This window comes from Falco biarmicus, chromosome 7, assembly GCF_023638135.1.
Source record: "Falco biarmicus isolate bFalBia1 chromosome 7, bFalBia1.pri, whole genome shotgun sequence".
In the NCBI taxonomy this organism is placed as follows: domain Eukaryota; kingdom Metazoa; phylum Chordata; class Aves; order Falconiformes; family Falconidae; genus Falco; species Falco biarmicus.
This window is the reverse complement of record NC_079294.1, coordinates 1,171,204-1,194,644: the sequence shown is the minus strand read 5'-3', so window position 1 is coordinate 1,194,644 and position 23,441 is coordinate 1,171,204. Positions and strand designations below refer to the sequence as shown.

The 23,441-nt window shown below is 41.9% G+C and overlaps 1 protein-coding gene across 11 annotated transcripts in view; it reads left to right on the top strand.

The window, feature by feature from the left end:
- The window catches only part of MGA (MAX dimerization protein MGA), a 63,817-nt gene that overhangs the window by 8,091 nt on the left and 32,285 nt on the right, over window positions 1-23,441 (top strand). For 5 of the 11 annotated variants that reach the window (XM_056344994.1, XM_056344997.1, XM_056344996.1 and 2 more), the window contains exons 1-10: window positions 341-494; window positions 3,835-4,977; window positions 10,684-11,617; window positions 11,972-12,059; window positions 12,204-12,299; window positions 16,881-17,009; window positions 18,419-18,517; window positions 19,939-20,582; window positions 21,233-21,590; window positions 22,551-22,774. In XM_056344994.1, the coding sequence (XP_056200969.1) occupies window positions 3,914-4,977; window positions 10,684-11,617; window positions 11,972-12,059; window positions 12,204-12,299; window positions 16,881-17,009; window positions 18,419-18,517; window positions 19,939-20,582; window positions 21,233-21,590; window positions 22,551-22,774 (3,636 nt within the window). In that variant the 5' untranslated portion in view covers window positions 341-494; window positions 3,835-3,913. Of the gene's footprint in view, window positions 1-230; window positions 250-329; window positions 495-3,834; window positions 4,978-10,683; window positions 11,618-11,971; window positions 12,060-12,203; window positions 12,300-16,880; window positions 17,010-18,418; window positions 18,518-19,938; window positions 20,583-21,232; window positions 21,591-22,550; window positions 22,775-23,441 lie in introns of those variants that run through there. The other 6 variants (XM_056344992.1, XM_056344990.1, XM_056344991.1 and 3 more) reach the window with 5 other exon arrangements.

Genomic DNA, 23,441 nt, shown 5'->3' with positions numbered 1-23,441 from the left:
CTGCCGGTGCCCCGGGGAAGGGGGCGGGGGGGCGCGCCCGGCCCGGCCGGGGAGCGCATCCCGCCGGCGCCGCCCCCCGGCCGTCGTGCGCCAGCGCGGGAGGCGCCGCCGCCGCCGGCGGGCCCTGCGCCAGACCCGTGACCTGAGGCGGGGCCGGGGCCCCTCCGCCGGGCCGGAGGGGCGGCGGGGCGGCCCCGCGCCTCCGCGGGGCCTCGAAGGGCAGCGGCGGCAGCGCGCCCGTTCGAGAAGGTTCGCGGGAGCGGCGGCGCGCGGGGGCGGGCAGGGCCGGGCGCCGGGCCCCGCGCTCGGTGCGGGCACGTGACGGGCAGGCGGGAGGGCGGGGGGGGGGGGAGCCGCCAGTGGGCGGTGCGCGCCTGCGCGCGCTGCGGCGCGGTGACGTCACGGCGGTGCGCACGCACGTTGTCCCCAGCTGGCGGACACACGGTCCGCGTGAGGAGAGGAGGAAGCGGGGCCGCCCCCCGCCTCGCGCCACGGTAACTTCCGCCCCGCGGGGCCGCCCCGCGCCCGGCCCGGCCCCGCGCGCCGCCGCCCGCCCGCCTCCCGAGCTGCGAAAATTGACACCAGGCGCAGCCACGAGGCGATGGGGCCCGGGCCCATGGGCCGCTCCCCGCCGGCGACGCGAGGCGACGCGTCGGGCCTGGGCTCGCCCCGGCCGCGCCGCGCTCCTCTCGCCGGCCGGCGCCGCGCCGGGGCCCGGCGGCGAGCGGCGGCGGCGTGGCCTCCCCCACGTGCGCCGTTCCCAGCGCCAGCCGCGCGCGGAAGGGCGCGGGCGGCTCCCGGCGGCGGCGGCGGCTGCCCGTCCCCGTCCCGAAGCTTCCGGCGGGCGGCAGGGGGGGGAGTGGGGGCGGACGACAAGTGCGCCGCTCGGTCGTGACGCCACCTGCCCCAGGCGGGGCGTTCGGCGGGCCGGGCCGGCCCCTCCGGGGGCCCCGGCGGGCGGCACCGCCGCCGCGGTGTTGAACGGCAGCGCCGCGCGTGGCGCGCTCGCTGCCATTGGGCCCGGCGCCGGGCTCCCGTCGGCAACGCGGCGGGCGGCCGGGCCGTGCCGTGCCGTGCTGTGCTGTACTGTACCGGGGGCCTGGCGCGTCTGCGGCCCCCGCCGGTGCCTGACGGTTCTCCCCAGCCGGGCGGGAGGTGCCCCGGCCCGCCGAGCCTAACGGCGCCAGTAGCCCGAACAGAGTGCCTGCCCGCGGGCTTGGGTGCACACGCCGTGCTGTCCTCTGCGGGCTGGCTTGGCTCGGGGTTTGGGTTTTGTTTTTGCGGCTGCTTTTTTTTACCATTTTTTTTTTTTTTTGTATCTGGTTGTCTTCCTGCTTTTAGCACGTGTTAGTGCCATTTTTGAGTGGTTTTGGCTACTGCTGTCTTGTTTAGTGTTGCTTCTCAAATACAAGGTCTGTGTATGGGTAGAGAAGTGAGATACCTGAAACCAATTAGAACTTCAGCTTCCACAGATACACACGTTTTCCTGGCAATGCTGCATTAGAAACTCCATGCTACAGTAAAACAGGCTGGCGTGTATGACCAAGCGTAATAAAATGTGTGAAATTGTTCCTGCAATAGACAATGTTAACACTGAAATAACGTGGCTTTTGGCTACAGTAATTGCACATAATCACATTGTAACCATATGCATCCTAGACTGACTTGATTCTGTGAGCGGTGGTTATGGCAGAAATATCTGCAGCAGTGCAGTATAAGAACTTAAAACACTGGAAAATAGAAGCTATGACTTGGTAGCTCTTTACATAGAATTTCTGCTGAATGCATGCTGGTCGAGCTTTTTTGAATTTATTTCTGGTGTATGTAAGTTCTTCCTCAAGTAAATTTAAAGGCACAGGCTTTCTGCCTATCCTAAACCAGATTTGAAATCTCTTTGATAGTGTATTTCCTTCATGACCTAATACAATTTTGATGTATATTGCACAGTATTAATGTGAAGTCACTCTGACTGTGTTCAGTATAGATATGAACATGCTGTATATGTATGTAGGGAGGGTAATTTGGTGGAAAATCACATACAGCTTAGGATAGCATCTCTTTCTCCCCACTCTGTGTATCTTGGAGTTTTAATCAGATGTTTGTATTTCTATTGTGTGTTCATAGACGAACATTCAAAAAGGTTTTTTTGATGGATAGCTTTTGGCATTGCTGGGGCTTAAGATATGCTTGACTGAAAAAGCAGGGCAACGCTCTTAAAACAGAAAATATGAAGCTGATTTTGCACAGCTAATTCATCTTGCATTCCAGGTGCTGTTCGGTAGTCCTGGGTGATTGTGGGTGTGTTTGTGGGGAAGTGCTTCCTCTTCAAAGTAGAACTGAAAACCAGATCTTGTAACTTCACAGGTTTCAAAACTTATGCAGAACAACTTTGTGCAGAACAGTTTTGGGTTTTTCTTCCTCCAGTCTTAACTTATACATGAAGTTTTAAAGTGCAAAGTTTAGAGGGTAGATCTCTCATATTTCCTAGGTGTCAAGAACAGTTATCATGGAGTATAAATTGCTTGTCTTCTGAGCTTTGAGGTCATTTCCCACATGTGTGTGGCAGCTGGTTTGTACAGAGGAGCGTTTTCTCCTACAGTGCCCCAGTTCTAACACAATAAAGTCTTACTGAATACCAAGTTAACTTAAAACTTTGACTTTTGAATTCATTCTCTGGAAAGGAATACAATTGATTTCAGGTAGCTAACTCCTTGTGATGGTGGTTCACTCTTGTCTCTTGGTTCTCACCAATTAGATGTTTGATACAAGACTCAGTCATTTATTGTGTATTCTGTATATAAGAAGAATCAAAATACAAACATCTGAATGTGGGAATGGCAATCGTGAGTTAACAGAGCATTTGCTTTTAAATTTTCACATTGAGAAATGTACAAGCTGTTTATAATGAAGTTGTTTATGATCTTTTGTTAGAGTGTTGACATAACACTTCACCCTATGAGGTAGTCACAAAAGGCGAATTGTGTATATGCAGATAAAGGTAACTTTTTTAGTTCCCTAAACAGTGATTAGGCTAATCATAAGAGTACAAGTGTTTTCTTACTAGACTTAAATTATTCCTATAATTTAGAAGATAGATGTAACTAAGGTTGCCTGGTGCTTCACATTCATCAATCTGGTCTTAGCTACATGGTCTTTTGTGGGGTTAGTTTGTCTGTTTTCCCCCAAAGCTTTTAAGTCTGAACTATTTTCTTCCCTTCTTCCTTTGTCTCTGCCCTGGACAGATGTTTAAAAGTTCTTGGGGTTGGGGTGGGGGAAGGACCAAAGAAATACCAACCATGCAGACTTAGGCTTCTTTCAATAAAAGATAAAAGAAATGTGGGAAAAATGTTCTTAACTTCCCCACCCCACTCCTTTCTTTCCCCCTTTTCGTTTTTGAGAAGTTTTGGACCTCTGGGAATGCTTGCTTTCTGGCAAGAGCAAATTACTTCTGCCTTTGTGCCACAGATGTACCATTTGCTCTTTGGGAAATTTCTGCATGTTTTGCCAAATGCTGTTTGTGAAGCAAATGATCTGGAGGCAATATCAGAACAAAGAGCACTTTGAAATATCAAGCAAAGCAGGGAGTCCTGTTGTGGCAAAGTATTATGTGACAATACACTTTGAAGGTGTGATAGCCCCCACATCTGTAAGGCCTAGATTATGTACACACAGGCAACCTTAGTTTGATATATCTTAATTGTGGTCGATTCTATAGTACTGATTGTCGTCTTTACGTTTTTAATGCAGAGGACTGTCACAAAAAGCATTTCTCATGAGAATTACTTTCCTAGCCTGTATTTGAATAAATTTAACTGGGTTTTTCCTTTTTTCCAGAATGGTGAACATGCATAGAAGATTATCAGAACTGTGTAGAATTTGTGTTTGACTTGAGAGCTTGTAAAGTGTGCTCATCATGGAGAAACAGCAGATTGTCTTGGGTAGCCGGGATGGTGGGACTGTCTCAGGTGCAGCGCCTGCTTTTTTTGTCATCTTGAAACCACAGCAGGGAAACGGAAAAGCTGACCAAGGAATCCTAGTAGCGAACCGTGATGCTTGTGCTCTTGCCAGCAGTGTATCAACCCAAATAAAATCCAAAGTCAGGACCTGCCTCCCAGCTGACTGTGTCTCAGGGGGCATTACTGTCACCCTAGATAACAACAGTATGTGGAATGAATTCTACCATCGCAACACAGAGATGATTCTGACGAAGCAGGGGAGACGCATGTTCCCATACTGCCGATACTGGATTACAGGTCTGGATGCTGGTCAGAAGTACATCCTAGTCATGGACATATCCCCTGTGGACAATCACCGGTACAAATGGAATGGCCGTTGGTGGGAGCCCAGTGGGAAGGCGGAACCGCATGTTCTCGGGCGAGTGTTTATTCATCCAGAATCCCCTTCCACAGGCCAGTACTGGATGCACCAGCCAGTATCCTTCTACAAACTCAAACTTACCAACAATACCCTGGACCAGGAAGGTCATATAATTTTGCATTCTATGCACCGTTACCTGCCACGACTTCACTTGGTGCCTGCAGACAAAGCCACAGAAGTCATTCAGCTCAATGGCCCTGATGTCCATACATTTACCTTTCCACAGACAGAGTTCTTTGCAGTTACAGCCTACCAGAACATCCAGATCACCCAGCTGAAAATAGATTACAATCCTTTTGCTAAAGGATTCAGAGATGATGGATTGAATGGTCGACCTCAGCGTGATGTGAAACAAAATAGTAACTTAGAATTGGAAGGAGGTGATGTTTTTAGCACAGCTGGCATTCGTGCTCGACCTGCTGAGGTTGATGGGCTAGATTTACATCAGAGAAATTTAGATTCTTCATTCATTGGTCAAAACCCATCAGATACTGATCTGGACAAAGAGTCTTTTAATGCAGAAAGGGACTTCCTGAGTTTCCTGGACACTGACCTGTCTTCGGGTGATACGCCAAAGCTAAAACAAGAAGTCTCGGAAAGGTGGGTTAACATATTTTTAGCACAGGTACTGGTTGAGTGGGGTCTTTGGTAAAACATTGGTAAAACAGGATACTCAGTATACAGAGGCACAGCTAAAGGTTGCCTGATCTGAAATGGCAGAACACTTAGTATTATTAAAAGCTTTTCTTCACATAAACAGTCATCCATCAGTCTGGACTTTAATGTGTTTGAGGAGCGTAAGGGTTAAGTGTCTTTTTTTCTTATGTTGCTTTGTAAAATCCCTTTGTAAAGGAGTGTTGAGGGATTTCTCTTAACTGTCTTAGCATTTTAGAAGGCTACATTTAGTTTTTCAGACTTTTAAACATAGCACATCGCAGTCATCAAAACACTGCTTTTCTTTTTAGGGTTACTGCAGCAACGTGCTGTCTCTATCTTCAGTTTTCATTAGTGGATGGGTGGGGATTTAGGTCAGATATGTGTAGGGATTGCTACAAGGCAGTTGTAACTGGCAGCATGCCACTGTTTTGGCAGTAACTGCTCATGTGAATTCTTTTTATTCCACATAGTAGCATGAGGTAGCCTGCCTAGCAGTAGTCGCCTCATGCGAGGTAAGAGAATCTGTGCCTAGGGAAGTACTTAAAAAACCAAAAACAACAAACTGTTACACTGTTCAGACCTTTATTTACTCTGTGTTTATTTTATGTCTATGTACTTATGTCGTATTGACTCTTTGAACCATTCTATTCGTACCACACAAATGGTAGTGGAGCAATCTAGTGTATATTGAGAGCCTACCCGTAGCGTGGAACCTGCTAACCAGTAAGGTTCATGGTGGTAAAGCAAGCCTGACGAAACCTATTGTTTTACTGCCCTTTCACTTTAATTTCCAAAATGTAAACATTAGAATAGAGCAAATTTGGTGAATAGTTAATGTGTCAAGAGATGCTCAAAATACTTGAAACCTGAAGAATTGATGTAAAAAAAAAAAAAAAAAAAAATCCACAACCAAAAAGAAGTTTCTCTCCTGCCGTGTTTCTTCATGTCTGTCTGGGAATACCAGGCTTAATCTGCCAAACATTTAGTGACAAAAGCAGCCTTATATAGATCAGTACGCCAATAAACTGTTTAACTGCAGGATATCGGTATGATGTTAATGGTGTGATTAGAGGTTGGTTCTTATAGGAAGAAAATTTGTATTTCTGACATAATTACTTTGTTTCAAAGGCTATATTACTATTATTTCAGTGTGTTTTAGAGAGGACAGAGGTTTGCTCGATTTGTTTTTGTTTTTGTTTTTTTATTCTTGTGGAAAACATTTCCTTGTCTTTTGAGTGACTGAAAAAGTTCAGATTACAAAGTTCTCCATACTTTGATACTTAGATTGAGCTTACTTTTAATAATTCTTAAGAGTAGTAGAATTGTTTTGGGATCTAGAGTGCCCTAACCTTTCTTTTCCAGTGTCAGCGTGTTAGGAAGAAGAATGTCTTCTAGACTTCTAATATGCACCGAAAATGTTGTGGCAAATTCTAGGGAAACCCATCTTGAAGACTGAAAGTACACTGATTTCAGAGAGGGTGGGCTTTCTTTAGTTCCTAGGGACACAGCATGGAGAAGTGTTTCGATAACTTTGCATATTGGAAGTAAACCTGTAAAGTTCTGAAAATAATTACTCAAAGGGTCATTTGTTTTCAAAGTAATTATTCCGTTCCCTTCTCCCCCGACTCGGGGTCAGCTACAGTTGAAGAAGTTCAAAATTTCCATCATTGTGTTTGCCTGAAGATGGTAATCAAAGCAAATTATTTGGGGAACTGTTTGCATTTGGACAGCTTGGGTTTTTTGGTTCCCTTTTCTCCCAAGGAACAAAATGCATTTTAGAAGGCTAAATTTAAAACAACTCAAGGACAGAGGTTCTGTAAGAACACATGATGCAGGTTGGCAGGCTTAATTTCTCTTGGTCCAGAGCATGTCAGATGCTTTCCCTGGTTTCACCTCCAAGACAATGTATCTCTGAAACATGCTAAAAGCTGCACAGGCATGGAAAGGCTGTGAAGGGCTTTTTTTCTCTTTGGGCTTGGAAGCATTGATCACTTGATGAGTAAATGTTACCACAGTCCTAGAACTACCCTCACACATTGTTCAGTTTTTCATTTTATGTTTTTGTAATCTATGTGAAAAAGTCAGATTCTGTACTTGAAAGAAAAAAATTGAGCTTGTCCAAGAAATGGCAGAACTGTCTTGGTTTTTTTTTGTTTGTTTGTTTGTTTTTTTTAATGCTCTGGGGTTTTCCAAAACATTAGTTCTCCTTTTTCCTTCAGATCTGTTCACAATATTTTCATGCTGGATGGTTGAGATCCCTTCATAAATACATTGGTCTTTCAGGGACAGTGTTGAGTGGCATTCTTGTTTATCAAACTAGACACATTAATATTTGCATATTAATGAAGACTGGGCAATTATGTTTTTCTCATAGATAAACTGTTACTAGTAGTTGATAGGCATTGTCTTGCTTTTAGGCAGGGTAGTGATTTCTGCTGAGTTTAGATTTGAGTGACAGTCGGAATCTCTCAGATGACACTTAGTAAAGGAAGTGGAGTTCCTAGTGCTGTTGTGCATCATATTGCCCACCAATGTTCAATTTTTCTGAATGTTTTTGAGAATTGAACTATGTAAAAAGTTGCATATACCTGAGAATAATTTTAATCTTGAGTTATTAGCGCACTTGGAGATAAAGGACTATTTTCTTTAGTAGAAACGAGGCAGCATGTTTGGTTTTTTGTTTTGGGTTGGTTTTTTTTTCCCTGTGGCCTGGTAGTATGTTTAACTTCATCAGGGGTATTGTAAAGAGAAGAAATGTTTAATTTGAGTGGACACTTCTATAGCAGTGCTTATGCGTGGGACCACTCAGATGTTGAGGCTGTGGGGGGGAACCATAAGCAACCTTTATTGGTTCTTAAGTTAGTTACAGGCTAACGTAGCAGTTTTCCCTTTGGAGGTCTTTTGAATTTCTGGCTTCAAAAATATAAATACTATGGGATTTTTAATGGTCCGGTAGTCTTGTTTTCATAATTTCATTTAGTCTGAGAGTTTACTTTTCTTCCCTCCTTGCCTGCCTTTTGGAAGAGGAAGGCAAATGATCATCCTTCAAACCTCAGCCGCAGATTGCTAGATTAATTCCAAAAGAAATCAGATATTTTTTTTCATGGTATATCTTAAATGATCTACCAAAAAAATAAGAGAGTTCATGTATCTCAGTACTTCCAATAAATGAGCAGTTAAATGGCTTTTAATTTGGTAAAATGCAATAAAGTGGTTTCTTTGCTTTTAGTGTTTTATAGCAAGGATGGCGAACACATTGCTTGAGGTGTAAAGAAGTTTGCTTAAATATGAGCATTGTTCTATATGGGGCAAAGAAAGAGCTAGTTAAGGTGTATTGCACCGTTTTCACCCGATCTCAGGTTAAGCCAAGGATTTTGAGAGGACAAACTTGCATGATTCGTCTTCCCATAGAACACTGGAAGAGAGGTTTCTGTGACTGCTTATGTTGTATGTAACTTCACAAACTAAGGGCCACATGAAGTTGCTTAAGTGCTGTAAAGCAACTTGCTTATTGTTTGAAAAGTTGATAATTGCATTTGAACTTCAAAAAACCGAGAAAAATGCTGTTCAGCATTTTGTGCAAATACTTGATCTTCTCATACGCATGCATCATATGGTCAGTACCTCACTCTTGGTCACCATCTGGCTTATGGTTGCAATATGCAGAGCAGAATAATGTTTGTGTCTAGAAATTTCACTTTTACAGCAGAGCTTCTTTGTTCTGGATAATGTCCAGATCCCTAATGGAAAGGTAATCCTTAGCTTGGGTGTACATCTTGCAACAGGTAAAGGAAAATGGCTGGAGAAATCCAGACTTTACTGGGCTTCCAACTGGAAGCAGTAGAACTCAAATGAGAAATTTCTTCCTGGACAGCAAATTTATTGGATTTTTTTTTGGTCTTTTTATGTTAGAGAATTTTAAGATAGAGGAGCAGATGACTCAGATCTTCTTAATAGCATTTACTTTAACTGTGGATCTGTCATCCTGAATCCACCTCTAACTGTAACATGACAGGATTTTGAGTTGCCCATAAGCTACAAGTGGGTTGTCTTAGAATCTCTTTCACAGTAAACTCACTGAAGAATAAAGGCTTTTTAATCTTACGAAGGCTTTTTAATCTTGCATTTGACATTCCTGATTAAATGAAAGCTAGAACCTTTCTAATTGGAAATGCATTGGCCAGAGAAGACTAGATGACAGGACTGGTGTGCCCCTCCCCTGCAGCCTGCTATTCCCTCACAAGGCAGGTTTTTGCTTCAAGCTTAATTCTGGTTACTTAGTGTCCTTCTGAATCACAGCGGGTTTTCTAGATAGGTTCTGTCTTGTTCTTAGAAATGTTATATGTAAATATATAAATCCGTGTTTTGACTGTCTGCTCCCTGTTCTAACACTGCAGTCTTTCTTCATGAGGTGGAGACTCCCAGCTCCATGTTGTGACTCATGTGTCCCAGCTTTTCTCTCTTACGTATGTCCTCAGTCTACACAAGGAAGGAGCAGCCTCTTCCTTCACATCTTCCCCTCCCTCAATCCCAACGGAGGGAGGGGGGTGTTCCAACTGAGCGTAATCATTCCTTAAAGCAGGAGGAGGGAAGGGGAATGGATACTACTAATAATGATGTATACACACACACATGCAATATAATAAATCAATATTCCCTTTATGTGTAATATGTTGTTACTACAATTATATTGTTATATTTGAAATTATGTTAGCATTAACTAATATTAACCAATATTGTTATTTTTAATAACAGGCTAGCAATTTGAATAGCAACATAATTAAAATTATATGTAGTATCCTATAAAATATATATAAAGGGAATATTGGAATACTATCTGATATGTTTAGTAAATAAGTTGTGACTATTATTTTCTGAGGTTCGTTGAGGATGAGTTTCTGGTTTTGTATCTTAGCTATTGAGGAGCCAGCTTCTGATGTGCTTAACAAAACTGCTGACTTAATTTTTTGGACTGATGTGGCTGTCCCTCAAAGAAGCCCATCATTGGAGTGTAACTGACTGCACCATTAGTCTTCAGTATCTAACGTGTGGTATGTCAAATTCTGGTTAGGTTACTACTTAGACTTGGAAGATTGAGCGTAATTCAGTAGGATATTAACATTCTGTAAGAGCTGGGACAGCAGCTGAATTTAGGAATTGTCTGTATGTGGCTTTAGGATGAATTAACTAAAAGTTAAACAGTGTAAACTGACGCGCATTAAGCGCTCATTTGGCTTCTTATTTGAAAGTGTAATAGCTTTAGTACGGTGACTTAATGAGATACACAGCAAACTAAGGCCACTTCTGAGCATTTAAAACATGATAGTTTAGCATGGGTTCATGCTGAGCCTCAAATAGGAAAAAGTGCAAATGTCACCCTGATACCACTAGGGAAGGAAATTGTGCTGCTGCGTTCAGATAAGAAGTTGGATTGTTTTTAATGATGGCAGTGTTGGTTTGTTGGGTTTTTTTTGAACACTTCTCAAAATGTAAGCTTGTAAATGACAGCTTATTTAGCAGACTCATGTCTTGGAGTATTCTGGAAGTTTTTTACAATATGTTACCAAGGGTTATGGGAGGTAATGGAATTTTAGTAAAGGAAAAGATTTGATAAAGATCTTGTGTTGTTTTGTTTCCTCCCCCCCCCAGTCCCATTGCTAGCAGTTACGAAAGCAGTTCCCATGTGGCATCCCCTATGGACCCAAATGGACACTTTAATGTAGTCATTAAAGAAGAACCAGTAGATGAATATGACTATGAGTCAAGTATTTGCACTCAAGGAGTAAGTGTGAAACAGGAAGACACAGACGAAGAGACTGATGAGTATTCCAATACTGATGATGATGATGATCCCATCCTACAAAAACACCTGATGAAATGCAGTGAAGCAGATGAAACTGATGGAGAATTCAGGTCCAGGAAGCGCATGCTAGCCAGTCCATCAGGTGTTGCTAAAGCAAAAATGCTGAAACTGGATAGTGGGAAGATGCCTGTGGTCTATCTGGAACCTTGTGCAGTCACAAAGAGCACAGTAAAGATATCTGAGCTGCCGCAGACCATGCTTTCCTCTTGCAAGAAGGATAAATCCCCTTTTAGTGCGATACTGGATTCCATGCCTGTGTGTTTCGAAAATCACAAAGGCTCTTGCTCAGGCACAGCCACTGTAACTGAAGAGTTAGTTATGAAAAAAGAGTCTCCCAGGAGTAAAATGGCACAGAAATACTCTTCGATCAGAGAGGCCCAGTGGGCTCTATCTAAATCGCCTAATTTTAATCTCAGGGGCTCAGTAAGTTGTCATTTTTCAGCTAAAGAGATCTGTGGAAGAAAAAGGCCTGGCATACTGAAGAATCCTATGTCCCTGAAAGGCTCTGGTAACAATCAAAATACTCTATCATCAGTTACAACTAAAAGGGGAAGGCCACGGAAACTGAAAATCTCTAAGGCTGGTCGTCCACCTAAAGGTATAGGGAAGACTGTGATAACAAGCAAGAACAGCTCTCTGGGGCCTGGGAGTATCCTTCCAGATGTTAAGCCAGACCTTGAAGATGTTGATGGAGTCCTCTTCGTGTCCTTTGCATCAAAGGTAAAACCTGACTGTTGTGAGTAAAATTCAAGACCTTTTATAATGTCTCTTTTTAAAAAAAAGCCCTTTGTACTTACAAGCTGAAGATGCATTTTCTTTTAAACTGAGTTTTGAGATTTGTCACCTCTTTCCAAATCTGTTCTTGTCTGGTCCCTATGTTAATAATAACATGTTCTTAGTACTTAGCAACCTGGGGAGAAGTAGCGGGATCTGAGTTCTGCATGAAGGAGTGCATACTTGTTTATTACAATCTCATGTTTTGAATATTTTGCTGATACTTTGATGTGGCCTAGTTTGCTTTAAGTCAGTGTTTTAAGATATCTTCTACTTACTTGAGGCTCATTATGTATGTAGGAAGCTCTTGACATTCACACTGTTGATAGAGCTGGAGGAGAAGAGACGCAGAATCTGCAGGCTCCCTTGTTGACTACAAATGATCCAGGTACATTCTTTGGGTTTTGTAAGTGGCTGTTCCCTGCAATAAGGGGATTTATAAAGACACACTGGGAAATTAATCATTTACGTCAATTTTTTGCATGGTATATATTTTTTTATATGTGCTCTCTCTCTCTCTTTCTCTGAGTAGACTGTCAAGCAAGAATACAAGTACTGGAGAAGGAATTGATGGAAGAGCTGAAGACTTTGAGGCATAAGCAAGTAATACATCCTAGCCTTCAGGAAGGTAAGCAGGCGTGTACGTATTGTTGCACCTGGTTGTATATATTATACTTAATCATAGGGAGTTGATCATTTCCTACTGGGTGTAATACTGTGTATGCCCAGTACAGCTGGGATCTGAGTGTGGGTACCAATGCAAGGGTATGAAAGGAAATTTGTGTGATGCTGTCAGTTTCCCTCTTGCCACTTGTGGCAGCGAATCTGTGGCGTATGACCCAGGGTTTTTCCTAGAGGCTTTAAAAGTAGTTTCAGCCTGCCAATGAAGATGTTCTTGTTTTCACATGTTCGTGTTGCAGACTAGGAGAGATGGAGGAGGCAAACAATCCCAAATCTCCCAACAGCACAGCAAGAGGCTGCATGTCATTATATGTCTCTTGCAGAAGATGCTGAGCCTTCAGAGTTTAGGCAGTGCCTGTTTTGTAATGAGCTAATCCTTACAGAGGGCAGATGGAGTTGATTTTACTCCTCCATAGAAAATGGCCATTTCCTGGTAGTAGAGGAGCTAAAGATCCAGAAGCACTTAAAAGTAAGACTTTATTTGCTATGTTTGAGTCCGTATTTCTTGGAGTCGCTGTAGATCCAGGTTCACTAGCCGCGTAAGAGGCCCAAGCTAGGTACTTGTAGCTTGTGCTCTTTCATTTACACACAGTACGATCTTGAGGTCACGTGGAAGTGCGTCAAGGATCAACACAGCAGAACTTAATGTTGTCTCTACTGATGATGCTGAAAGACTTTTCAGCAGTGGTAGTCCTGAAACTGATGGCATTAACATGGGCACCAAGGCAGATGAAGAAGTTGATCTGAACGAAAGTGCTTCATGCTCCTGAGGTTCTGGCCCTGCATTTTTCAGACATACAGCTGTAATGCTGTAGGGCTTGAGACCCCAGATACTGAGCTTGACTCTGATACTAGTTATTTTGGGTCCTCAGAGACCTTCTACTGTGAAGAACGCACAGGTTTATGCACAGGATATGATGAGAACTAGCCTGTCATTATTTTTTTTGCAGCCATTTAAAGGGATACGTTTGTGTCTTGCTAGTGTTGAGGTGAGACATTCCTGTCTTCAGCCTTTCTAAAGCAATGACAAGAAGGGTATTAGCTCTAAGAGCTCTGTCCTAGATGTGGTGGGGGTGAAACAAAATAATCTGGCTCCAGCCAGTTTGTACCTCGGTGGTATAGCATCAGTGCTGACAGTTGTATCATGGATGCCTGAACACGGTTTTCCCCTCCGTGATCCCAGAAATAGGTGTTCCTGTTTTCTAATGACATCACTGGCCAACCTGCCCTCGCAGGTTCTCTGTGTGTCATCATATTTCAAAAAGGGTGGTAAAATCCCTTTTGTGGTCAGCTGCTGGCAGTGCTAGATACAGTGCTAAGCAGATGTTACAGAAGTGTTAAGGATTTTTAGGATTATATTGTGGCCATCCTAGATGTTACCTTTACCCAACAAAAATATGATAGAATTATGGTATGTTGGCAACCACAACACTAGTGAGGGCTGTTTTACTTGTGAGGTGATCCTGCAAAACCCACGTGCTTTTCCTCCAGCTTCTAAATGAGTGACGGTGAAGTGTGTGGTACCTTCTGAAGGGTGTTGAGCGGTTCATGGATACGACAAAATAGACAAAAGTCAAGCATCAGGCTAAGAAAAAGATCTAAAGAATTTTGACTTTCTTGAATGCTTGTGACCATCGTTTCCACTATTGGATGGTAATCTGCTGAGTCTGTTAAATGGTGAAATCGTAATTTGGCAGCAAAGAGAATGACTCTCACCTGTCTGATTTCTAGAGGGAAAAGAAGTTACATGAAGACTTAGCAAGAGCATTATTGCAAATTTGCTCAGGCTGTGAATTACAATAAGTTGTTAGTCTTCAGCTGCTGCATGTGAACTGAAGTCAGTCTTTATTCAGATTACCTTCACCTTCTAAAAAGTTACAGATCTATTGCCTTCCATTGCAGACTTGAGATCAGGGAAGGAGCATGATGATGTTAATGAAGAGAGGGATTGCTGGGGTTTTTCTCCCTCCCCCCCCCCCCCCCCCCGTGCCAGTGTCATCAGTAAGCCGTGAAGGTGTCCGGGGACTGCCTTTAGGCCAAACGTAAAGGCTGTGTGTTTTTCCAGCCATACTGTTTCTAAGTAGCATCCTGCAGCTAGATGCAGCCTCGTTAGCCTTCTTGATTCTGGTACTTGTTCGCCAAAATTTCTTGGCTACAGTTCATGACTTAATACCTCATAGTCATCTACTACAGTAGAACAGGCGAAGAGACATGCGCCCTTCTGTCTGAAAGGTAGGAAGTGTGTCTTTCTAAATGTGCTTTCAGCCATTTCATAGAAGCTTACTGGCTTTTTTGTCCTTACTGCAGTATGGGAAATGGACATAGCAATTTTGATGTTAACTCAGCCTTTGGTTTTGAACAAGGCAGTTGAGAAGCTTAAGTTTCTTTTTGAGATGCACTGATGATGTGTTGGAGCTGTACCTGAACCCCACAGTTGCTGTTCATTTGCAAAGTTAAGTTGTGATTGTGGTTATCTAGATCTTAGAGGCACCAGGACTGCAGGAAGCAGATGTTTCAGAAGTAAAGGGAATTCAGCTGAAGCATGTTCGAAGGAAAGCTCCTGCTGGAGTACTGCAGTGTTATGGGATGCCTCTTTTATCTGAGCTACTTGGAATTCTTTATCATATTCCTGAAAATCAAAGGCATTGTTGTCATGCATCGTATTTCAGATTTAGCAGCTGCATCTGATGGAGAGGAGAAAGTTCTTAGGGTCCTTCATTTGCCACTGTTTGATTACAGCAACTGAAATTTGGCAATACTCTGGAGATGATAAAATTAATAAAAGTAATATTTCACCTGTTACATATGGCAATGTCTGTACTGACATAATTCTGTTACCATTTGTTCTCTTTACACTGTCTGCATTCCATTCAGTCTTGTGCTTGTCGGAGTCATCCTCTTGGTTTTTGTTGGGGTGTGTTTTTTACTTCATGATCCTAAACTGAAATAATAGACTTTGTGTATGGGTGGTGGTGATCTTATTTTTGTTTGAGTGTTAAAAAAAGCTAGGCTTGGTTTTGGAGATGACAGAATAATTCAAATGGGGTGTCAAGAACAATAAACTGTGTGCTCTTTTCATTTTACTTTAAATAGAGTTTGAAAAGAAATGGATAGCATCTTGACATTTGGTAGTTGACATGTTTTTATACAAAATGCTAGATTGACTTGCTTGCTGCTCATTTTCCCCATGTAGTTTTGAAAATCATATCTCACTAGACTGCTTTTGATAATGGTTGTTTAAACAGATACCATGTCTGCGATTTGTTCCATGTCAGTTGTTTTCAGGCTGCCAGTAATTAGGTCACTGTGTTGCCACTTGGGAACATAAACGTGTGCCACCAACACAAGGTTTCTAGTGTATGTGCAAATACTACTTTATGTTCTGAGCTGTGTCAAGTCATACATTTTCAATTTCAAAACTCAAATATTTAATATATGAATTTCAGACTTGTTGGCAACAGGAGCGCCATTTATAGATTTCTGTGGCTGAAAACCAAAACAGATGTTCTCAGCTCCAGATTGTGAGCTGAATTTGATTGACAACAGTCATTTTTTACTTCAGTGTAACAATATTTTCTGGAAAAGGTACTAAGTCAAATTCACTAGCTTTTTTTCTCAGCATTTCTGTATCTGTATTTGCTTTGCGGTGGATAAAGATAGCTTTTGTGATCAAGTAAAGTCTTCCAGTGTGAGTATTTTGGGGGAGTTGATGAAGGAAGGTGTTACAGACAGCTAAGGATTTTTGGTGGCATCAACAGCACAGAGTGTTTAGTTTCTTTATAGCCATTTGTCCCCTTGCTTAAGAAAATAAAAATAAAAAAAGCAGTTTTTACTGCAAAGTGCCAAGCCCGGAAAAAAAATAATCTACTGAAATCTAGATTGTTTGATGAGCTAGTTCCGAGAGTGCTGTCTGCATACAACTTTATATCATAATTTTTAAGTGCACACAAGCACACTTCTTCAGAACTAAAATGTGGTTTGCTCTTGTCTTATTGCTGGTAGAAACTGAAGCATGTGTGGTATGTCTTGCACAAGAATTGCTTTCAGTAGAGAAGGGGATCAGTAAGTACCACTGGCAGGACTGAGAATTTATGTAGTGATGTGAAATGTTGGGTAGTCAGGTGAGTTGTGTTCAGGTGGTAACTCTAGCCTTTGGGGATGTAAAAGGTACTAACTTCTTCAAAAAATGAACAAACAAAAACTTGTGAGAATTATTACAATGCTGGTGCTTTAGTTAATAAATTTCTGTGGAGACTTCATTAGTAATAAAAAAAAAAAAGAAAATTACTTTTTTTTGTCTCCTTGATTTCCCGTTCCTCAAGACTCTTTTAATTCATACCTGCTGCAAATCCAGTATAAATAACAGTTATAGTCACTAATGCTCTTTGTCATATCTCTTAAAATGGTGAGTAAATGCTAGAAAAGCCTGTATATAACTTAATGGTTTATTTTTTAGTAAATATCTTGACTTTGTTTTTCCTAACATCTTGCTGCATTGGGACATTGATTTGATATTTGCCTCTTGTAGTGGGACTGAAGTTGAATTCTGTGGACCCAACAATGAGCATTGACTTGAAATACTTGGGTGTGCAGCTTCCTCTTTCCTACTCAAACTATGCTTTGTGGAGCTATCCAGGACCCAATCCCAATTCTCCAGGTAGGTAGAATATGGATTTGCTGAAATGTCAAGTACTGTCTTTTCATTAATGATCAGAAGGAGGGAATGGCCATTTAGTTGAAGTTGATACCTTAAAGAGATTAAAGCAGTATTAAAATGACAGAATGTAAGAACTTCCTTAAATCATTACGTGGTTGCTGGCCAAGGAGTCCTGAGTAATTCTGGCCAGATTGTCTTCAGCCTTTCCTTTCTGTGATGGTTGTGATCCAGTAATAGAATCCATTCATTTTATTTTATACTGGCACGTTTTGTTTCTTGGAGCTGGGTTTTCTAAATGTAAATACACACATTAACTACTCTCAGATTGCTCAAAAAAAAGGCTAAGCAATCTGTATTTCTCTGATGTTACTCACATGCAAAACAAAAAGAAGTTGTCTTTCAGAGCTGGGTATCAGTACTTTCCAGAGGAAGAGCTTGAGGTGCCACTCTTAGATAACCTATAACTTCATGATGATAATTTATTATAAAAGTGCTGATCAGTTGTACTTTTTTTTTTTTTTCCCCCAAACCTACCTGGTATCCAGACAAGTGCATTTCTTATACTGTGACTATGGTTCTAATACTGTTGGTAGATATTGTTTTTAATAATAAACTAGTTGGACAAAAAGTATAGGGGTGCTTATTTTTCTCCTACTTTGATATTCTGATTATTGTGTCTTAGTCTGCTGCTTTTGGGAGCTGGTAAAGAGGCAGATATTGCATCTCAGCTTTGTTTACACTGCAGAGGAAGATTCAATTCAGAATACCTCAGCTCAGTGTCAAACACAATTCTTTCTAGCCTAGCGATATGCAAAACAGCGGCACAGATCCCTATTAGTGTTTTTACATTCCAGCTTAGCTCCTGGAGCTGATGGATAACTTGAAAGAGATGTCGCCTTTTGTGATTATTCCCTGCCTCTACCCCTAACTGATGCTCAGCTGAATTTGACAGAGCACCAAACATTACATTGAATTTCTACAGGTCTTACAAAAGTCATTGGCTCAATTGAGAGGAGAGACTCAAATTACTTTCCTCACTGAGAGAGGTTGTATTATCAGCTCAAAACCTGCCTGTCCCATTTTAGCCTATTAACTAGGTGATTCACCCATCTTGAGTTTGGGAATCAACTGCTTGCACCATGGCTAAAGAGACTAAAACTGAAAATACAGAAGACATCTTTTGTATGGCATAGCAGATGCATGGCTGTACAGCAGAACTCTACAAGAAGCTTCCCTTTGTGAAGTATTCTGTTAATTTTAAAAAAAAAAAAGTAGTAAAAATCAAGTCTCTATTCAGCCTTTTGATTTACTGCTGTTCATCTGTCCATGAAAAGGAATAAGCAGACTGCTACAGCATTGATATGATCAAGCTTGGCTCATAAACTGAGGCTAGCTTTCTTCTTTTCCAGATACCGGATTTCCTTTTGTTTCCAGGACAGGAAAGACAAATGATATCACAAAAATCAAAGGCTGGCGGGGGAAGCTTCATGGTGCTACTAGAAATGAAGGTAAAAAAAAAAAGTGCGCGAGAGATCAGTGTATGTATTTCGAATACAAGGCCTTTTTCTTGACCTTCCATAGTTTGGTAATTGTGTGTGTCTTGGTGATATTTATTTTTTTATATTTGAACTTGTCATGAATAAAGAATTTTTTGGTACTTCTTGGATGGACTTTTATGAGGGAAGAGAGGAACTTACTCAGAGTGAGATAAAAATACATGTATTCTGTTTTACATGGAAGGCTTGAATAAAGATCAAAAATGTAATAGTTCTGATTTTTGTTCATCAGTTTTGAGTTTACTTGGAAGTATGGTAATTCCAGAATTCTGTTGCCCTAGGGACCCTAGTGAACTAGAGTAATTTTCATTTATATCTGTGTATTTTTAACTCCAGTTAGAGTAGGGATTCCTTACATATTCAATTACTTTGCCCTACCTCAGGGAGAAATGGGTATTTGGCAATTTGCCACTTGTTACATTAGGTTAAATATTTATATTGTACCTTCTGCACTTCCATGCAATATTGTGTTGGGGTATTCAGATGTATTGAGATGTACCAGGTAGGCTAGATGTTTAGGACAAAGTGAGTTGCATAGAAGCACTGTCTGTTGGCAGGCTTACTGTTTTTGTGAACAAATACTGTACGGGTCCGGCTGGGCCCCAGAGCCGCCCTCACGGTGCTGCGCTTGCCCGGGGAGCAGGAGCGGCAGTGGCAGCAGGGCAATCACAGTCGGTGCTTTGGCTACGGCCCAGCAGCGCTCCCGCTCCCGCAGCATCAAGGCTGTCTCTCCAGCATCCCCCCAGCAAGGGGCTGCGGGTGGGCAAGGTCCTGGCAGGGGTCACGGCCGGGACAGCTGACCCAAAGTGACCAGCGGGATATTCCCTACCGTGTGGCCTCTGCTCAGACATAAAAGCTAAGAGAGAGGAGGAGGAGGAGGGGCATTTGTTATTATGACGTTTGTCTTCTGGAGCAACCTTTAATGTGTACTGAAGCCCTGCTTCCTGGGAAGCGTCTAGATGTCACCTGCTGATGGGAAGTAGAGAATAAATCTTTCATTTTCCCTTGCTTCTGCCTGTGGCCTTTGCTTTTGCTTTATTAAACTGCCTTTATCTTGACCCATGAGGTTTTTTTGCATCTTATTTTCTACCCCATCCTGCTGGGAGGGGAGTGATAGAGCGGCTTGGTGGGCACCTAGTGTCCAGCCGAGGTCAAGCCACCACAAACATACATGTAAGATTTCCACAAAAACAGTTGTTCAGACAGCTGGTTGTGTTTGAGTGGATTATATTTGTCATGCCTGTGTTGTATACTCTTTTAAAAGAATTGTATATATATATTTAGGGAAATACTTACCTCCTCTATACTGTTTATTATAAGATTTGTCAGTGTGTTTTCCTAGGAGCTAGTTAAAGCGCTCTTTATTTATGTAGGTGGCAGTTCAGAAGGTTCTTTGAAGAATCGCTCGGCATTCTGTAGTGACAAGCTGGATGAGTACCTGGAAAATGAAGGGAAATTGATGGAAACGAGTATGGGATTCTCTTCTAGCGCTCCCACTTCTCCTGTGGTGTATCAGCTTCCCACTAAGAGCACTAGCTATGTGCGAACACTCGACAGTGTTTTAAAGAAGCAGTCCACTGTAATTCCATCAACATCTTACACGTTCAAGCCTGTCCCTCTGTCATCGACCTCTAGGAAGACAAAAACTCAAACCAGACAGACATCTACAAGCAGCAGAGTAAAATCATCTTACAAACCTATACTGCCTTCACCTTTTCTTGCAAAGCAGAAACAGAACGCTTCATCAGGGGAAAAGGCTGCTAAGTCTGTCTCAAATAGCAGTTTGACTAACCAAGCAGATAGTTTCATGGTGCCAGCTCTGGATGAAAACATACTTCCAAAACAGATTAGTTTGCGCCATGCACCACCACAACAAGCAGCTCGTCCGCCAGGTTTGTCTAAATCTCAGGTGAAGTTAATGGACTTGGAAGACTGTGCTCTCTGGGATGGCAAACCACGGACCTATATTACAGAAGAACGAGCAGACATCTCTTTGGCCACCCTGCTTACAGCTCAGGTAGATCTGTAATAGTTGCTTTCCTTTCTGTACCGCTACTTCATCAGACCTGTTCACTTATTGATGTTACATATAGATGCAGAAAGTAAGACTGAAGCTGCTAAGGAGCATGACAAAAGCATGATGTTCCTTTGTGGTGTTGTCTTTGCAGTGAAAGCTGAGAAGTGCTGACTTAGCGGTGTGTGCGAAAACTAGTAGTGATAGTGTATTGATATGAATCATTAATAATTTGAGTTATTTCAAATTTTCACCATTAAAAATTTTGCTTAATACAGTTGCTATTCAGTAACCGCATTTCCTTACTATTTGTAACTTTTCAGTTGAACTAACCACAAAAAAAATCCTGGTCATGTAACTTGGCTGTCACGTGATAACCTCTTTTGGTTGTTTTGTTTTTTTCACATCCTACTTATAACCAGGATGGTTTAGCAGCCTCAAATTGCCTCTCAGAAGACTGCAAATGCAAACTTTCCTCTCTTCTGGTTTTATTTTTTTCTGTATAGATGACAAGTTTTCAGATAAACCATGTAGGTGAAAGGGTTATTCTAGAAGGGACTTTGAATAGCTTTTTTGCATATGCTTAACTTAATCTTATTAAAGTTTTCTCTTACTGAAATTTGAAGTGTATCCTTCTATAAAACTTTTCTTAGGCTTCTCTCAAAAACAAGCCTATCCACAAAATAATAAGACGACGAGCACCTCCTTGCAATAATGATTTCTGTCGACTGGGTTGCATATGTGCCAGTCTAGCCCTGGAGAAACGTCAGCCTACCCACTGCCGCAGGCCAGACTGTATGTTTGGCTGTACTTGCTTGAAGAGAAGAGTGTTGCTGGTGAAGGGAGGATCGAAACATAGGAAAATAATGAAAAAGGCTGTGCGTGGAAATCTTGTGTTCTATGGAACACAAGAAGAACAGCAAGAGGATGAAGATGTGGAAGAAGAGGGTGATGGGGAGGAAGATGACCTGAAGCAGAAAGATAAGAAGAAGAGGAAAAGGGTAGAATACAGTGAGTATTGTGGGGCATAAGTGATTACTTCCAGATTTGCAGGAACCACCTATCTTGGTGGGCATTTCTATTAGGATGTAGTAGTGATGCCATTTCTAAGTCCAGAAATTGGGAGTCAATTCCAAGAGATGTCTGCAGCATCTGCTTTCCTACAGCTGACTGGCAGAAAATAACACCTTTTCCCTTTTTTTAACTCTTACTTATGTGATCAGCATTTTGGGCACTGCTTAGTTGTTTATTTTGATCAAATAGCTGGAGTTTCTTTTTGATAAATCTTGCTTAACTCTCCAGTTATCTTTAAAAGACTAAGGATACGAGATACTGCTGTCACTGCTGGTAATCTTCTCTGTCATAGTGCAGTTTTCTTTCCCTCTTACCAAGTGAGTACCTAGAGCTGTATCCTCCGTTGCTGTATATAGCTGCATAGTTCATTGACTTTATCGGAAATATAGTGATTTTCAGATCTGGCCTAAGGTATGCTCAGAAGACCATGGTAGAAATTGACCATGATCTTGCTGGTAGTACTTTTAGCAGTAGCTTAAAATGAACATTATGTTAACCTGGTGTTCCACTGACATAAATGAATTCTTCCGCAGAGCTGTGGTATAAATTATAGTCTTGGGGTTTTTGGGTGTTCTGTAATTTTGGAGTATACAGCATCAATGAAGATCACTAATTCTTCAGTGTTTTTTTTTTAATCTACTATCACAGTACAATTGAGAAACAATGGTTAGTGTTGAATCACTTTTGTTTTCATTTCCTCTTTCTTGTGGACAAACCTAAGTTACTTTTGGCTAGAATTTGAGATGAGAAAAGCAACCACTAGCATTTTCTGGCAGTATGAACTAGTGATTGCTGCATGGCTAGACCTCAGGCTTAAAAAAAAATAATTCTGTTACTGCTGTGTTAGATGAGGTTTCATGTGTAAGTTGTTCTTGATTTTCCTCTGGTTTTTTTCAGCTATCTGTGACTCGGAGCCAGAACAGCCTGTTAGGAATTGTCCACTGTGGGTGAAAGTAGAAGGTGAAATAGATCCAGAGCCAATTTACATCCCAACACCATCTGTTATTGAACCAGTTAAATCTGCAGTACTGCCCAACCCAGAAGTTGTGCTTTCTAGTAAGCATAAATCCTCCAGTGGAATGAAACCAGGCAGAGTGTATACTCCTAAACCCAATCCAGTGGTAAGAGAGGAAAAGAGATGCGTTTGTTTTTCTTTGTATTTAAAATTAAAACAAAAACTGCCAGAAGCCTCTGTGCTAGGCCATTTTGGATGAAATTTGAGATGAGGGCCTAAGACTGACTGCCCATAGGTATGTTGATAAGCTAGGATGAATTGACTGTATATGAGTAACTATGTCAGTCTTCTGTTGGGAATGTACTGTAGCAATACGCAATGGTAAAAAGTGATTATAATTCACTGATAGCGTCATTTAAAAATTACAAGTATATATGCTATTTTTAGCAAAATGATTGCTGGTCCTGTAGTGTTTGTAGAAGTTATTAGCTGCATAATGTAGCCTGTCTAAGCAATTAATTACTGGGGGGGGGGCAGGGTGGATACAGGCACACAGTGTTCAGTGTAGTTCTGGAGTCTTTTTTTTTTTTTTGAGGTTTCACTGCCAATGTTGGAAGAATCTGCCTTTGCCTCTTCCCTCATTTTAGTATCTAACAGAAGCAACAACAGCAGTAGAGTTGAGTCTAGCTGTGTCTGAAGAACAAATGTATTAAGAGTTGCTATTTAATGTATACCAGATAATGTTAAACAATGCATGACACCTGGGACTTGTTTCCCCACTTAAAAGAGTATCTGAACAGGTTTGGGTTTTTGGGGTAGTGGTGCTGTTCTGT